Source organism: Odontesthes bonariensis, chromosome 9, assembly GCF_027942865.1.
Source record: "Odontesthes bonariensis isolate fOdoBon6 chromosome 9, fOdoBon6.hap1, whole genome shotgun sequence".
NCBI classification, from domain to species: Eukaryota; Metazoa; Chordata; class Actinopteri; order Atheriniformes; family Atherinopsidae; genus Odontesthes; species Odontesthes bonariensis.
Genome location: NC_134514.1, coordinates 8,288,145 through 8,306,121, shown reverse-complemented (window position 1 = coordinate 8,306,121; position 17,977 = coordinate 8,288,145). Strand labels below are relative to the sequence as shown.

Below are 17,977 nucleotides of genomic sequence, written 5' to 3'. Positions count from 1 at the left end.
TTGTCTGAAGCCAACGCTTCAGAGCACGTCTAAATAAACTTAATTCACTATTTATAAAAGAAAGTCTCGCTGCCTGCATGTCATAAAATAACTGAATGTTTACAATATGCTGAAGGAATTGTATTGTAATGTATAACCCACAAAAAAAAGCACTTTATGCCAGTTTATTCCTCTCTGCAGGCCTAAAATGTGTCTGTTTATACTGAGATTTTCTAGATTTTACTTTCTAAAAGAAGGTAGGTTCAACACTAGTTGAATACAAAGTGAGCAGATTAAAGGGACAATTGAGCTCAAATGATGCAGAAATGCAGGGACAATTGTATTACTGATGGGTTCTTGAGTACACAGCAGAGACTTTTGGCGCTTTGAACAGGCTGAAAGAAAGTTTTATGGTTAAACAGGTGCTTGATGTTAAGCTAAACTGGTGAAAAGACAAAAACGGAAGTTATTCAAGAAGTCCAGTGGGACAGTTTGGGCTTTTGTGAGTTTATGATAAAGTCACACTAAAAGGTTTACTGGTAGTCCTGCATTTTGTGTTTGAAAAGAAGGGAGAAAACTTCAAGTTTTATTCTTAAACAGGCATCACGTTACTTAGATTTATAAAATAATGTTCAGGGATATGATCTGTGAACAATATCAAGAGCGATGAGATGAAGACATTCAAATGGAAATGCTGAAACTGTTCATCTACACTGGAGTGAGGACCGTTGTCTCTCCTGTGGTGCATTATGCTGTCGGTCAGGAATAAAGGGACACATTCACGTGCACACCTGGTATTTGTGCACGTGGTCACAGCTCGTGTCTCCAGTGTGACGTCTTTATCCAGCAAAAGCGCCACAGGGGCACTCTTCAGTGATGTTCATCTTAATTAACATCTATATCTGCACGATATCTTTTAATTTATCTGGACTGTTTCTTGTTTTTAAATTATTTTTTTTGTTTCTCTTTATATTCTTTTATGTATTTTTAATGCTTCTTTCACTCCCTGCTGCAATGCTTTTATTTTATGTAAAGCACTTTGAATTATTTTGTACATGCAATGTGCTATACAAATAAATTTGATTTGATCATTTGAATAGATTCTCATACTTTAAATGAGCCTTTTATTCAGATGTAGCTCAGATGTTTGCTGTAGCAGCGTAACCATCAGCAGTGCTTCTTACTCCATCTTTTCTTAGTATCCTCGCAGTTTCTACTATGTGCTGCACTGTTTATATTTTATCTACGTATATTTTATCTAACACCTATCCGTGACATACCCAAAGTAAACTGAAAGCTGTTCAACAGCCGCTTGGAGCAAAAATGCTTGATTTTGGTCCCTTTTGAAATCTGATTTAGTTTCTCCTTAAACAGCCAGAATCCCTTTAAGTCTTACTGGGACTCAGCTGCAGATGTTTGAACACACTGAAAAAATTATTATTTCTTTCGTCTGTCCAATTTTTGGTTTTGTAGTTGAGACGGATGACTTATAAAACACAATCAGACGACAACCTGCTGTTTCAACAGGCCCTGCTTCGAATTAGAGAACAATAGCACCACAAATGTTTCAAGGTTTTTCTGTCCAAAAACTCGTGTTGGCTTTGAAAGCCGGTGGAGCTCCAACAGGTGACAATCCAAATCTGGTCACGCCGGCTTTATTCTGGAGTCCCAATGTAAAACAAACTTTATCTTCAGCACATAGTTGGATACTGCAGGTCTCCTCGTTGGTTCCATGAGTCTCTAAAAGCAGAACGGGGGGCGGAGCCTTCAGTTATCAGGCCCCTCTCTGTGGAACCAGTCTTGCTTCAGGAAGCAGAATCCCCTCTCTACCTTTAAAGGGATAGTTCGCCTCTTTTGACTTGAAGCTGTATGACATCCCATATTAGCAACATCATTTATGAACATCTTCTTACCCCCTGCTGCGTCCTGTGAGCCGAGTTTTGGCGTTGATGAAGGTAGTCCGGCTAGTTGGCTGGGGCTTAAAAAATAAAGCGTTTTGCTTCTCAAAACAATATGCGTTCAAAAGAGTAATGCATTTACATCACAAAATCGTTCTCCAGGAAAAAGTCAGACCTCACAATTGCTTGGTGCCATTTTCTCTCTACCTTCATATCAATGCGTTCAGCCACCTGCCGACAGCCGTGCCTGTTACAGTGTTTGCTGCTCGGTCTGCACAGCAGGCAGTGATATGAAGGGAGAGAAAATAGGGCCAAGCGATTGTGAGGTCTGACTTTTTTTGCTGAACGATTTTGTGATGCAAATGTATTACTCTTTTGAACGCATATTGTTTTGAAAGCAAAACGCTTTATTTTTCTAGCCCCAGCCAACTAGCCGGACTACCTTCGTCAACACCAAAACGAGGCCGGAACTCGGCTCACAGGACGCAGCAGGGGGTAAGAAGATGTTCATAAATGATGTTGCTAATATGGGATGTCATACAGCTTCATGTCAAAAGAGGCGAACTATCCCTTTTAGGGATAGCTCAGGTGAGCCTGAAACATCCCATAGTTACGCTGCTATAGGCCCAGACTGCTGGGGGACCTCCCATGATGCACCTCTCTTTACTCTCCATTGTTGTCATTAGCTTGTGTTTCTCTCTCAGCAGGTATCCCTGTCCTGGTGTTATGGAGCTTGTTGTCCCCCCTTTCCTGTCCTCTCACCCCCGGCTGGTGGAGGCAGATGGCCGCCCTTCCTGGTTCTGATGGAGGTTTCTTCCTGTTACAAAGGGAGTTTTTTCTCTCCACAGTCCTCTCGTGCACGCTCAGGATGGGAGTTTGGATCACAGAGAAGTTTCCGTGCCATCGGTCGGTTCCCTTAGCTCGGCTACTTTGAATCGGACTCATTTGGAATCTAATGAATTGGACTGTATGTTCTGAAGTGCTTTGAGATGATATTTATTGTGATATATAAATAAAACTTAACTGAGTAAAGATTTAGAGACGATAAGATGCGGAACAGTAATATGTGGGAATACACTGAACTAACCACTTCATTTTGGGCCAAAACTTTTATTAAACCAGAGTGATGGCACCCGTCCATCGAAGATTGATAAAGAAAACATTTTCTATTGGAATAAGATCAACGAGTGGAGGCTGTTTGGGGATTTTAGTTTGGTTGTTTCTGCATCAGTTGCATCCCCTGTGGTCACTGCACTGTGAGATTCTGCCAATCGAATTACAAGAATCCCAGTTTTATAACAGGAAGCCACATGTGCACGCAGCCATTTTAGGGCAGAGAACAGGTGACCGGCAGGTGGTCTTTAAGGGGTTAATTACCAGTTAACAGTGTCAACTTATGATCAAAGTTAGTCTTTTTATGATCAAATAAAAATCGTTTTAACTTTCTCATACTTCGTCTAACACAGAGAGCTGTAGCTCGGGATTTATAAGTTCTACATCGTATCCGACACCTCCAACAGCTACATCATCAGGAGGCCAGCTGAGATCAAGCTTACATTTGAGAAGAAATGATCATTTCATATAGTGGAGAGGTGCGAGTTTTAAGTAGTGGTGGATAAATACACAACAGTGCTTCTTCTTCTTATTGTTATTTATTTATTTTCTGTTAACCAATTATTTCTCTGACGTAGTGCTTATTTTACTAATTTGATGTATCGACCTTGTTTGGAGCTTTTTTCTGTGTCTAATTTTGTTATAGTTAATTTATGTGTCGTCTACATTGATGCAAATAGTGTGGCTACATGAAGGAGCACAGTAGTAGATGTTGGTAACCAAACAGGGATCAGCATGGATGGTGGTGGCTTGGGAGGGGTTTGTATTGTTGAAATAATGAAAATAAAAAATGTTAATCACAGAGAAGAAATGACCATGAAGTCGTGTGATAAGTTTCTGAAGGTTTGAAAAGCATGAACGAGGACATCAGAGGTATTTTGTAAGGAAACTTTTATGTGTGCTTTGTGAAACTCATCATTTGAGACAGAAGGCGTTGCAGTTTCCAGTACAGCAGATAAGTTTGATATTAAAGAGTACAAAAAAAGGAAAAAAAAATAAATCACAATTCCAGAGTTCATCTCTCTCCAACCTCACAGCGGGGAAAAAAGGAAAAAAGAAACAAGCTTTTGGTCCGAGTCTTTTCTTCTCCCCTCCTTCCCTGTCCGTGCCCCTCCCTCCGCCTCCCCCTCCTCACCCATCAGCCGACAAACAGACAAAATCTCTTTTTCTCTCCTTTATCAGGACAAGAAACTCTCTCAGAAAGGGCCCGATCGATTCACACGACTTCCTCCTGAATTTAATTGATCACAGCATGATTGCATAGTTTGTTGTTTTTTTTCTCCATAATTTACTTTTTAATTTTCACATAATGGAACGTTTTCATAAAAACTCCCAATTTTTCCTTTCGAGCAGTACACTCTTCTTCCTTTCTTCAGAAACACCGAGGGAACGGAGGGGGGAGTTTAGAGGGAAGGACAGGGCTGTAGCCGCCAACAGGCACCTTTAATCATCTTATTACTTCCATATTTACGCCAGCCGGGAGCTCTCCACAGTGCAGTTACCGTAGTAACTCTAAATAACAACCCTTCATTCAGCCAATCAAGGGTTCACAAGTCCTGGTTTTATCAAACTAGCTTTTAAAGTTTTACTTTAATATATATGAAACTGAAAAGAAGAGTTCAACAGAAGAAAGGATGTTCTCACCTGCTGACACTGGATTATTCTCACAACTACACGGTGTCCACAGGTGTTTTCCCCCTTTTTTAGAAAGGAGAAGCACCTGGAAGCTCAAACCTATCCACTGGAGAAACTGCTCTGTGTGGTTTTTATGTCTTTAATAAACGGCACTACTCCGCTCGCTGCCATTTAATATTCTCCATGACTGGGACTGTGTGGCGTTCTTCGCACTGAAAAAATAAGTATGTACAGCGCTGAGCCCCCCCTTCATCCCACCCACCTGAAAATAAACAACAACGAAAAAAAAAAGAAATAAACAAAGACGGGAGGAGGGAAAGAGCTGAGGTTAGACAGGTTGTCTTATCCAGCAACGCGGGGATTATGGGGTAAATATGTCATTTCATCTCTGGCTGGTCAAACCCCCCACCCCACCCCCACCCTCTCGACCCCTGACCCCGCAACATATATCTCTCTAGGATCTAATACACAAACCTTGCCAGTGGATACATCAAACCCCGCCCCCCCCCCTCACGCCCTGACTCCTTCTGGCAAGAAGAAAAACTTAAACTTAAAATAAACAAAAATTAGCATAAGTATCAGATTAGCTTGCCCACCCCCCCTCTTACCCACCCCGTCCCACCCCTGTTTGACCCCACAAAAAGGCAGAGAGGGTGAAGCTAAGGACCCGCACCGCAGCGTGGCTGCACCCCCGTCCCACAGCTGCCCCTGGTGGTGCCCGTTCGAATGAAAGAGTCTGAACCGGCACACGCAGGGGCACCTCACAAACACCACGCACACGCTTCCAAACGTCATCCACCTCCCTCCCCTCTTCCTCCCCTCCCCCCTCCTCTTCTGTTGCCTCCTCTACAGGTCACTCTCTCCGTACAGAGCGGTGGAGAAGGACATGTAGTCGAGGGCTCCGGGGACAGCATCGGGCCCCGAGTAGGGCGCCATGCGGGCGATGCAGTACTCCGCCTGGTCAGGGGGGAGCTCCCTCCTCAGCTCCTCGGCTGTGATGAAAGTCTGATGGAAACAGAGAGGAAGTCTATCAGCGACAGCCACAGCAACACAGGAAATTATTAAAGCCGACTGATTGTTGATGCTTTTCTGCAGAAATCTTTAAACTTTAAATGTACTTTTGTTTAAAAATGAAGCATCTAGTCAGTAAAGATGCAGATACCAGAGATGGGGACTCGAGTCACTGTGACTTGGACTCGAGTCGCTGTTTTTCGCTGTTTGTGACTTGACTTGACAAAAAAGAAAAGACTTGAGACTCGACTCGGACTTGGAAGTTGAAGACTCGGCACTTGACTTGAGACACTATGAATTGAATGACTTGAGAGTTATTCAGTTCATGTTTTCAGTTTGAATATAAAATTAATAATTAAAAAAATAATATCGATTACGCGGTAGGAGCGCAGGATCAACATGTCAGCGGGAGGGGGACCGAGAGTCGTTGTCTTTGGCTTTCGTAATTACCATTTTGACGGCAAAAGACGAACAGCACAGCAAGATCTGGAACAGCCAGACGACAACTTTGTTCGTCATTTGAAGATCCATTCTGACCAGTAAGTGCTCGTCAAATTAGCTAATATTATCCTGTTAGCCTAGTCGGTATTTAGCTAATGTTAGCTTGATATAATACGGGGTGGGGGACAGTTACTTGTATCTCGTCTTTTCACTTTATTAAGATCAGATTCTGCAGGTAAAATTGCAATAATAAGGTGACTTGACTTTGACTTGCCCAAGAAAAAATGACTTGGGACTTACTTGAGACTTGCACATGTGCGACTCGGTCCCATCTCTGGCAGATGCAGACACCAGGAGCTCGCTGAATGTCTCCGGCTCAGCGGTCACCTCAAAGGTCGGGCTGCTTTCCCTTTCATGCATTTCTGCACCTTCACACTCAAACATTTTCTTACTTTGCGGTTGTTTTTTTTTTTTAAACACAAACTCGGCTAATAAAAATTCTATGTTCCAGGAAAAATGTTCTTGGCTAAAACTCCCAGATTTTGCTGTCGCAGGTTCACCAGGAAAGTTTTACTCACGTGAACATAACTCCGGTTTTTAATTGCATGTGCTCCTATAATGTGGAGACATTTGGAAAATCGGTGCAGAATGTTTTTGTTTGGTTGCTTTAACCAAACGAAGCTTGAAAGATTAATCATCCATGTAAATCCATGTAAATACGAGCAAACATGTTGGAGGTGGTTCACAAAGCTGCTTTTCCCAGAGCTACAATGTCCAGAGACAATTGCACACATGGAGGAGCTGTGGACTGAGCTGTAAACCTTGTGATTAACGGGCAAAAGATGGCAGAGACTAAAACTTTAAACTGCTACCATACACTGAACGCTCAGCTCTTAGGCATCACTATGAGATGATAACATCTCTTTATTTTCCATACTTATCCAGACCAGAAAACACTTTTTCAGAGGTTTTTCTTTCAAACTGTGGACATGGAGAGAATTCTAGTGGTAGATTTAGAGGTTAAATAGTTGGTGTGGTAGGGAATGTGAGTAAATTATTTACTTAACAGAGTCTCAATAAAAAGAAACACGAGTCTCTTCTGGTGTAAATAAAACCGTCCTGAGCAGTGAGTTGTGTTAGTCTGGAGTATGTGAGGAATCCAGTTTACAATACAAGACAAATTGCCCTAAAACTCAATCACATGCTTGAATGGCTCGACTGGTCTGCTTGTTTGCACACACACTCCATTTTGTACTTGTATAGGCCGCACCGGATTATAAACCGCGGGTGTCCACATTGTAATGTGAGATATTTACACAGAAAGGTGTTACACGTGAGGATTTTTAAACTTTTAATTAAATGTGTATGGTAACATAAACGAATAAATACTGCAAATGCTTTTTTTCCCTCTAACAGTGCCTGTAACAACTGGTAAAAAAAAAAATGGAAAAAAGACAGTAGCCTACCAGGAAAAGTCATTGATCGCCTTCTTCAACTTCCTCCTGCCCACTAAAACCATCAAAGTCTTCTTCTTCAGTGTCCGAATTGAACAGCCTCAGAACTTATTACTGCAGATTACTTGCAGCAGCTGATTAATCGCCTTTAATTTAAAAGCAGCATCAAATGCATTTCTTTGTTTGTTTTCCATGTTGAGGGTGAGTACAAATGACCGATTTACAATAATTTAGTAATGCAAGTGCGTTTGATTAATCGTACCATTTCATTGGACCACTGTGAACTATTCGTTAATTTTATTGGTCTAATGTTAAGGGGCAAAATGTTTTTGGTGGCACAAAAAAAAAAAAAAAAGAAGAAAAAAAAACATATATTAGCCGCACCGTATTATAAGCCGCGGTGCTCAAAACCTGGGAAAAAAGTAGCGGCTTATGGTCCGGAATTTACGGTACATTAAAAAGATTAAATTAGAATTAAGGCACGGTTTGATACGTGCACACACACGTGCACACACACACACCTTATCTGCAGCCAGGATCTTGAAGGAGGCGATAACCTGGTCCGCCGTGTCCGTGTCGGTTGTTTCCCGGGACATGAAGTCGATGAAGGCCTGGAAGGTGACGGCGCCGCTGCCGTTGGGGTCCACAATGCCCATGATGCGAGCAAACTCACTGTCGCCCTGGTGACCGAGAAGCAACAGGTTAACCCGAGAGAGTCTGCACTTTGAACTCAGACACAGAACACACAGGACGTGACATGCCGGAGTAAAACATCAGGACCGTTGAATAGACGCAGAGAAGAGGTCCTGATGTTTTATATTTCCACACATGCACACACGACACGGTCACTGGTTAACACGAGAGGAAGACATGGACGGATGATTTAAGGCGGTCTACGTTAAACATGTCTAGAAGTCTGTCGTCAACGAGGGAAATGAAAGGTGGTCAGTTCAAAACTGGCGGGTGGGACGTAAGAAAAGCAGCGAGGGGGTCGGGAATAGAGAGCAGGGTGTCTGCAGGTGTCGGGTCATGTGACAAAAAGTGAACAGGGCGGAGATCTCCAATGTTTCTTTTAGACAAAAAGACTTTGAACTCCACCTCAAAAGGTAACAGAAAGTTAAAACAGGACCAATAGTTTGAGTCCAAACTCGGTAAGATACTTTGTTCATGATCAGGACTCGGTATAAAGCAGTCCAAAGGAGTCCCAAACAGCTGCTTCATTAAGGCTTTGAATCCAGCTGGCTACAGTGAGCTGGTTGGACCTGCAGACACCCCGCGGAGCACCATGACAGCAGCAGTACCAGGCTGTTTCCTGTAGAAATGAGTAGAGCCCGGAAGTCTTCTGAGACCATCTGTCCCGATCGCTTCTGCAGGCCGCCGCAGCAAAGCAAAGGCCGGAGGCGGGTTCACAAAAGTAGAGTCAGAGAGGAGGGATGAGCGGATGAAGAGATAGAAGTGAGAAAGGGAGACGATACACAGATAAAAAGGAAGTAGAGAGGGTGAGTGGGGAGGTGAGAAGATAAAAAAAGACAGACAGTTAACAGAGAAACTCCCCAAGGAACATAAAACCTGGCAGACAGAAGAGAGGCGGGTTCGCTCAGAGAGGGGCAGCACAAAGCAAAAGCACCCCCTGGTGGACAAACAGGGACATGACAACTCTAACCCTGCCTGAGCTCATCAGCCGCCTCGGAGCAGGAGGACCGATCACTGACCAGAAGTTTGTTCAGTTTAGGCAGAAAACATTAAAGGGAAGTAAAACAAAACTGGACTCATGGATCCTATTTCTATAATTCCTCTTTTTTTTAGTATCGTGGATATTTACTTAGAAAATCTGGTAGAAAACCTTACGTTGAGGCAATGTTTTACTGCACTGCAGGTGTGAGATATAATTTCTTTGCTTGTTACAGTTTACTTATGCACAGAACAATGATGGTAAATGCAGAGGTGAGCCATCATGGTGAATGCTCTGATTATTAACCGTTGACCTTAATAATTTCTGCTTTGTTTGTGGTGTAAATTGAATTCTCTCCACAGTGAAATCCCTAAAAAAAGAAAGACCCAGAACACCATGATGGGTGTAACTCAGGGCTGCTAACGCTGCCTACAGAGAGACTTCAGAGTCTGCAGACAGCCGTTTAAAGCAGTTCCAAGCTCTTCCAGAACTCTGCTTCTCTTATCAACACCGTCTGTTACGTCCATTTCCACACTCCAAACCTTTTTCATTGGTGGAAAATGCCATCAGAATCCCTTCCTATTGATAAGAATGACTCAAAAACTCACGAACACATCCTCTTTTAACACCTTTAGAGGTCTTTTACACTAAAGAGCCAGTAGAAGGACCCCCTGCTGGGTCTCCTCATGCTGCCAGCATCTGGGAAAAAGTAATCTGCTCTTCACAAAGACGACCTCCGACTGCCAACTAAGACATGCTTTAACTTTACAGAATAAGAGTCTAAACATTATTCAACATTTGGATAAAGTCAGCTAATTATTAACTCGGTTTTTAGCATTTTGGCTCATTTAGGCGTCTTAATGCGCCTAAATGAGCTACATTTTTGCACATTTATCACAGTAAATCACAGAAAAACGAGATGTTCAGACGATAGTCGGCTTCATGCATCTGTTCTGTTAATGTTCTATTATAGAAACTAAGGTTTCTCACAGTGCTGAAGCTTTAATGTTGTTTATTAGCTGTAAGTCGCTTTGAATTTAAGGATCTGGTAAAATAAAAGCAAACTGTTTTAGGCTGTAGTTCACAGCTGGTTTCAGGCAGGATCTCCATGATGTTAATTAATCATGTTTTCAGCTCCTTAAACTTTCTTTTAAAGAGCAAAGCCTCTGCTGTACTGTTTGTTTTTTCCCCTCCTGCACACAAATCATCTTCCTCTGGCCTTCAAGTGGCTAAAGTGCATTTAATATCTACCACCCGAACAAACTGAGATAATTGCAGGCCACCCGGGACTATGTGAACAGAAGTTTAACGAGTTGCTTAAAGGTCTTAGCAGCTTCATTTAGGTCCTACTGATTAACCACCACTGTGCTCCTGTGAATACTTTTTAAAAAGCAATAAATTATCAAAATAAATCACTTTTTGGGAAACAAACAAAAGGAAAACTGTTCTTTGTTAATCCAGATTAGTTGTTAAATTTGTTGCTATATGCTAAACGTGGGAAGCCTTGATCGTGGCTCTGTGTAGGGATATATTAAACATTTGAACACTAAGTGATCTCTGCTCTCCTGCTCAGAGGCCCAACAAACAGCAGCTCTCCCTCCGCTCCGTCCTGGAGATCCTACCTGCTTGTCGTTCTCCACATCGTAGCCCAGACTGATCAAACAGGCCTTGAACTCCTCAGCCATCAGGGCCCCGCTGTGGTCCTGAGGTCGGTCAAACACCCAATGACAGAGCACCACATCATGAGGATGAAACGATCGCAACACACGGATGGTGGTGGAGATGACGGTGGGAGGGGGGGTGACCATGTGATCCACAGCATGCAGGAGGGGGTGAGGACATGGAGGACACAGACATTCATGGATGTTTAGACAATGTCAGGAAAACACAACTCAGAAGCAGGCAGCCGTGATGAATGCATGTGTGTTTGCTCCCTATGAAAGTGCATTAAAATGTTTTCACAGAACTACTAACACACCATGAGCTAAATGATAATGTTGTTGAGCGGCATTCAGTCTTTAAAAGAGTTTCTGTGTTTGGTTGTAAACAGACAAAAGGCCGAATGTGACCACAGGGATGTGCTGTGTTTATGAGACACCAACACACACACACACACAGACACACACACACACACACACACACAAACACGCATTCACGAACTTAGTGCTGAGTAAGGACCGAGTAAAACCACTCACAAAGTGAGGACCAGTATTTCCAGTTCATTTAGAAACAAACAAAGTGTCATTCCAGACACTCGGTGGCATAGTGATCCAATACACTGCTTCAGATTTTGAGAAGCACAAAAGATTCAGAAAAAGATTTTAATCTGTGTTATTAAACTTTAGGGGTGAAAAATTGACACTTAGGACATTCTGAGATCCTACTGAGAAAATTAGGGGATAGCATCTATATAACCTAAGGAGGTCATCGAGAGAGAAACAAAGTGAGGACCGGCCAAAATGTCCTCACTATGTAAAAATGACCTCACTCTGTTGGTTAAAAACTTGACTTGGTCCTCACTCAACGGTAAGTGCAAGAACACACACACACACACACACACACGCAGAGGTGTGAGATGGTGAATGATGTTGGTTCCAGGTTCAACAACAACCACATAAACAAAGAAATAACGTGACACACTTTGCTTTTTACAGCCAGTTAAAGCAGCAGTTTCACCGATAACATGAAGATTCAATCCGATACTCCAGCCTCACACTTTCAGGGATTAAACTTTGTGAGGAACTTACATGTCGACTGAGACCATTACATTCTTAGAGCATCACTTTGAAAGGTTTCATCTGTTTCAAGGCGCCACACGTTGACTCGAGGACGACCAAACACGTTCACATCGCCTCCTGTTGTAGAAGAAACTATCTGAACTGCCTGCAGCTGCACGTGAGAAGGCAAATATCCCAAAGATTCTGCTGGACTTGGACTCCTAAAACGCACGGAAACATGTTCAGTCTGAATTTGAGCTTCTTCAGACCGAACTAAGGTGCCATTTATACTAATCTGTTTCTATATAGTTTCTATCGCGGATGCACTGTCCATTTACATTAAAATACTGGAATACGACTTCATAGGTGGAAGGATTCAAAGACGCCGGAGCCCACGTAAGCATTCGCATACGATGCTGATTTTAGCAGTTGTAAACGGTGAGAAACGAGGATCCGAAGTGCTGAGCTCTAGCTACTTGGCTTTTATAATGAGAACCCAGCCACAGCAGCAACGCAAGCCGTACATGGAGCGCCGCTTTTGGGTTAGACCGGGAAGAAGCAGCGCATGGTGGGACAATTTCGTGGACCAAGTTGTTGTCGCCGAAGAATGGCGTGAGAACTTTCGAATGTCCAGAGCAGCCCTGATAAATCTGTCCGAGCGACTACGTCCACAGCTGGAAAAGAAAACAACAAGAATGAGACGGCCCATCGACATTTTTACCAAGGTTGCTTGCACCTTATACTACTTGAGTGATGAAGGGAGACTACGGAAAACTGCAAATGCCTTTGGACTTTCCCGTCCAAGTGTCTCTCTCATCATTCGTCATGTGTGTCGAAGGCAATATGCACCTGTAGGTCGTGTTTTCTAAGCAGTTGCGCATGCTCCAGATGCAAGGGCGATCATGTGATGTGATGGCTGATTAGTCATGCGACTAGCGAATCAGCCGATCCCCGTTTCAGAGTAAACAGTTAGGCTTTTATTGAGAGGACAGCAACTTTGTGTGTAAATGTAAATAGTTTGCAAGACGCCGACACGAAGAAATGGTGAAATGAATTAATGTAAACAGAGCCTAAGACTCCCAGAATTCAGCGGTACTTGCACGTTCGATGATCTCACACAGAGAAAGTTAGAAGCAGCAGGATGCGTCCAACGTTTTCTCAGCGTTGTGGAGTCGGACGTACCTCAGTGAACATGTCTATTCCGCTCCCAGTCGTGCATGCTGGGGTAAGGACGGCGGTCGGGTTGAGCTGTAACCGTGTGTGGGAACGTGATAAGTAGGAATAACTACGGACCATCAGATGTCTGGGAAGGACGGAGCTGCCTCTGATCTCTTTACTGCTTCCAAAAAGAGTTTTGGAGAGTTTCCCTCTCTTGGAAAAAGATAAGAAAGCCCGACTTCCTTTACTGGATTAAGCCACATTGATAAAAAGCACCCATTTTTCTGATTACATTTTGGCTCTTTTCTACATGTGAAGCAATGTAATGAACCTGGTTGACGTGTTTCTTTGCAGCGGCTTGAACTCTGCTACAACTCGCATTCGAATCGCGTCCTTATAAAGGAAATAATGATGACAAAGGCATGAATCCTTGTTTAAAAGGGGAGCCTTTTACTTATTCTTTTTCATCATCACATTTTCTCTCAGGTCTGATGTGTAACAACAGGCCGCATTGAGACCAATCCAACCTTAGAAAATAGGAAAATAGTTCTTTGACCAAAAAGACAACCGTTTTTAAAACAAATGTGTGAATTAAACACAAATCTTCTGGAATATTAACCATTAATGGCCCTGATACTCCATTATAAGCCTTCTTTGAGCCCTTATTTACAGCTTCTGTAAGTCATGCAGACAGCAGATTCACAACAAAGATTCTGTATTCATCATCGTTTCCTCACTCCTCATCCTCCAGCGCTGCCTGCACACACCACAATACTCCTTCTGTGGGCCTTTAACACCCAAACAAAACCTCCTGTGTAAAGATCCTGCCATGTCCAACATCATGATGAATACTCGCACATCTGGCTGCTCTATCAGCCCCGCTGCAGCTCTAAACATTCGTTCACTCGTGTTAAACGTTGACACAGAAAAATCTCCACCAGACGTCCACAACATCTGAACATAAAACAATAGATTCACTACAACCCTGCTTGTGCATTTCATGCGTAAAAGTAGCAACGAAACAAGGCAAACACGGAGGAAGATGAATGAGCGAATGAGCGAATGAGCTCGGGCCCCTGACCTTATCGAAGTGGTTGAAGGAGGCGCGGTACTCGTACAGCTGCTCCTGGCTGATGCCCTTGGCGTCACGCGTCAGGATCTGGTTCTCCACCTCGTTGATGGTTCTGGCGATGGTGGTCAGCAGCTGCTCCCAGCCCACACGGAGGTGCTGCAGGACGGGAGGGACGGGAGATGAGGAGGATTTTTAAAAAAGAAGGAAAGGAATGTGTGACGCTGCGTCTTCCAGTTTTAAGGAGCTTTAATACATTTCAGTACAGAATTAAATACATGTTCAAATGTTCAAATTTGCTCATTGAACTTTTAGTTCTTGAAAACTTTGATATTCAACTGTTAACCAAAGCTTGGATGCGCGTTACCTCCATTGTGTAGGAGGTGTACTGGTTGTCGAAGATGAGGGCCTCCTGGATGAGCTGATGGCATCCCTCCAGCTTGTTGATCTCAGGCATGTAAGACAGGATGGTCGTCTGGTAGTCCCTCAGGTTGGTCAGCTGGTCCTCCAGAGTGCCGTTCATCTCGATGGATATTCTGCCAATTTCCTGCCGAAACAAACACGCAGTTCTCATCGGCCTGCTCGTCCTATGAAAGGTTTAAAGGATCCTTTTACAGATGTGCATACTGCTTAAATAATGTTCAACTCCTCACTGGGGTGGGGGGGGTAACAGAAGGACAGAGGGGCTGTAGCACAGGTGGCAGTCAGTCTGTCTGTCTAACCAACGTGCAATAATCTCACTTTAATAATTTGAATCTTACTTTATACTTAAATTTATATACATATTATTATTTATTAGCATCATTATTACCATTTTCATTACTATTACTAGTATACTACTATTATATTATTATTATACAGGTGCTGGTGTTGGGTGTTTTCCACTTTTGTACATTTCTGTGTATAACAGTGCTGAGCGTGAGAAGAATGGAGATTTCAATTTCCCAAAGGGATTAATAAAGCCGTCTATCTATCCATCTATTAAAACTCTCAGTGCTTCATAGTAAACAGCAGCTTGGTTTAAAAGCTCTTCATGTGCAGAAGATGATGTACAACACTGCAAAAGTCTTGAGCCACCCCTCTTCTCTTCGTATGTCGGCATGGAAACAGGAAATAGGTGCAGCCATTTATGGAAACATAAGCAAACACAAATGGATGAACAGTATATAAAAGTTTCATCCCTCCATCAGACCTGCTGCCACTGATTTTCAGTCCACTTCTTGTGTCCTTTGGCACAGCTCAGCCTTTTCTCCCTGTTTCCCTTCCTTAAGAACGGCTTCTTCACAGCCACCCTTCCATGGAGCCCATTTCTGATGAGGCTTGGGCCAACAGCAGATGGATCAGCTGAAGGTCCAGATGCATCTCTCAGCTCCTGTGTCAGGTCTTTGCTGGAGTTTTTCCTCTTTCTTAAGGACATCACTTTCAGATCCTGTTCATCTGCTGTAGATAGTTCTTTAGGCCTGACACTTCTTCTTCTGTCCTCCACTTGTCCAGTTTCCTCAAATGTTTTAAGGACACACTGCACACCATGCTGAGATATGCCAAGTTTTCAGCTAACAGCTCTTTGGGAATCACCTTGTTGCTGCAGAAATCCTGCTTTCTGTCTGTCACACTGTGTTATCTTTGCTGTTTTTCATAGAGGAAACTAAAACAGGTGTCGATGCAACACTGGTTCATCCTTTGAGTTAGGAGCCTTTTTAAAGCTTGAATGAGTCATATTTAAGTGTTAAATGATCAGGAACAAGAACTGGACTGAAAATTGAGAACTATTCATGACCAATTTTTAAAATGATGAGAATGTCTGGCTGCTTGGAAGGAAAATTGAAAGAAATGAAGGGTGGCTGGACACTTTTGCACAGTACATTACAACAAAGTATCCGTGTCTTCTCAATGGTTTTTTGACTGCGACCTGAATCTAGAGTCAGGATTCATAATTTGAGGCTTCTGCTCGGTTTGTACACATGCTGTCAACCTCCCGCCTGCTTGGATTATCACGCCTAACAGTGACTGGAGCAGCATGCATAACCAAAGATTTCACTGTGACAAACTGCAGACAGCTGAGCAATGCTTCAACACGTCCTGAGCACAGGGGCTGACAGCGTGGACCAATCGGTTACCTCCATCTTGGCCTGTATGTAGGCGCCAACCGTGTTGGCCTGAGTGGCGAACGTGGCTCTCAGCGTGTCGTTGGAGTTCTGCTTGTTCAGCTCCTCCTGCAGGGCGTTGTCCCGCAGCGGCACCATCGCCATTGCCTGCAAACACACGACAACGATTCAGAAACAAAGCTGCAGCATGAAAGCAGCTGCACCGACACCCAAAGCACCAACTGGAGAGTTATTAAACCATTCTGCCTCCAGAGAGCCTGTCAAACACCCTCAGAGTCTGGAAACATAAATACAGGACAAACGGCTGTTCTTGTTGTTTCAAGGTGAACAACAAGCAAAGATTAGGGGGGTAAACTGTTACTGGTTTAACTACAACAGAACCTTCACTGCAGAACAACTGTAACCAGGTTAAACTAAGATTTAAAAACTCAATGCAAGTTCTTTATCAGGGCATCAAATGCTTCCTTTGTGTCTCACATACATAATAAGTGCTGCTGACCTTGGTGCTTGACAGAGTGAAGGGCTGGTAAAGGGAATAAGTCCACTCAGCTTCCATGTAAGAGGAGTTTCCCTTCATTTACTTCAGTTTTGCTGTTTGGTTGAGTCTCAGCATCAAAGATATTGTTTAAAAAACCCTTTTTCACAATGTCAAAAAAAATCATCTGGAAGTGCGAAGAGGCTGAAAATAAGACGCGCAGGCCGCAGCTCACCTTTTCCCATTTGTTGTCGATGCTCTCCGGAGTGATGGTGGTGTAGGGGTTGGCTCCACTCAGCTTGATGCCGTTGCTCTGGGCGATCTTCTGCACCTCAGCCTGGATGGCCTGGATGGCCTCCCGCTCCTTGTTGGCCTCAGACAGGGTGGACTTGAACTGCTCGTGGGCTGTGATCAGACCCTGAGGGAACAAAAAGGTACGGTTTGGTGCCCGTCTCCCTCAGACAGTTACAAAGTTACAAGGAAAGAAACTCTTCTGGTTCACAACAGTTTGCTTAAATAGAGGTTTAGTTCCTTTGCATAGTTCTGTACTCCAGCTTCTCCTGACCGACCAGCTTAAAACGGTTGTCGGTGCCAGCTTTTCCTTCTAAGCTTTAAAGGAACTGGTTTAATTTTTCAGGGGTCCAGGAAGCCACCACAGAGCCACATCATCATGTCTCTATAAAAATCTCCAACACATACCTTATTGTTTAAAGCTCTCTGTGGAGAATTAAGTATTTCTGTAGAGGAGCACAGAGCAGAAAGACTGTTTTTCCCCACAGATCACAGCGTTTTCCCTGAGACTCGCTGTCCAAATCTCATTATGTAGGATTAATATTGAGCATTGCTGCAAAAGTAGCTTTCTATGTCATTTTCATAGTTATTTAGACAATTTTTTGGGGGAAAAAAACCCCAAAAAACAGTGATTACTTGTCCTGCTCTCAGTGGCTTTTATCAGCTTCCCATCCTGAGCAGTCGGAGCATGATGAGCTGTATACTGTAAACCGGGACTGATATGTGAAAAATGCCGTTCAGAAACAAAGTTGTAAACGGTGTCAGTAGGTGGTTCTGAAGCATTAAATGTTGATGTGAAAATTAGAGGAATAATGACCTTGTGTTCTCATGCGTCTGCTTTGACTGAAGCTCCAAGGTTTTTAACTGTTCTCCCAGAGATAAGGCAGAGAAGACGCAACACAGGCTCGGCTTTTAAAAAGGAATCCCGAGGAACACGACTCGTATGGCTTCTGAACATC

The 17,977-nt window shown here is 43.3% G+C and overlaps 1 protein-coding gene across 4 annotated transcripts in view; it reads right to left on the bottom strand.

Annotated features, from left to right (window-relative positions):
• Window positions 1-3,864: 3,864 nt before the first annotated feature.
• The window catches only part of actn4 (actinin, alpha 4), a 63,371-nt gene continuing 49,258 nt past the window's right edge, over window positions 3,865-17,977 (bottom strand). For 2 of the 4 annotated variants that reach the window (XM_075472951.1, XM_075472950.1), the window contains exons 16-23: window positions 16,963-17,145; window positions 16,265-16,399; window positions 14,515-14,694; window positions 14,160-14,306; window positions 10,826-10,906; window positions 8,833-8,898; window positions 8,053-8,211; window positions 3,865-5,630 (exon numbers count right to left, since the gene is read on the bottom strand). In XM_075472951.1, the coding sequence (XP_075329066.1) occupies window positions 5,472-5,630; window positions 8,053-8,211; window positions 8,833-8,898; window positions 10,826-10,906; window positions 14,160-14,306; window positions 14,515-14,694; window positions 16,265-16,399; window positions 16,963-17,145 (1,110 nt within the window). In that variant the 3' untranslated portion in view covers window positions 3,865-5,471. The remainder of the gene's footprint in view (window positions 5,631-8,052; window positions 8,212-8,832; window positions 8,899-10,825; window positions 10,907-14,159; window positions 14,307-14,514; window positions 14,695-16,264; window positions 16,400-16,962; window positions 17,146-17,977) is intronic. The other 2 variants (XM_075472953.1, XM_075472952.1) reach the window with 1 other exon arrangement.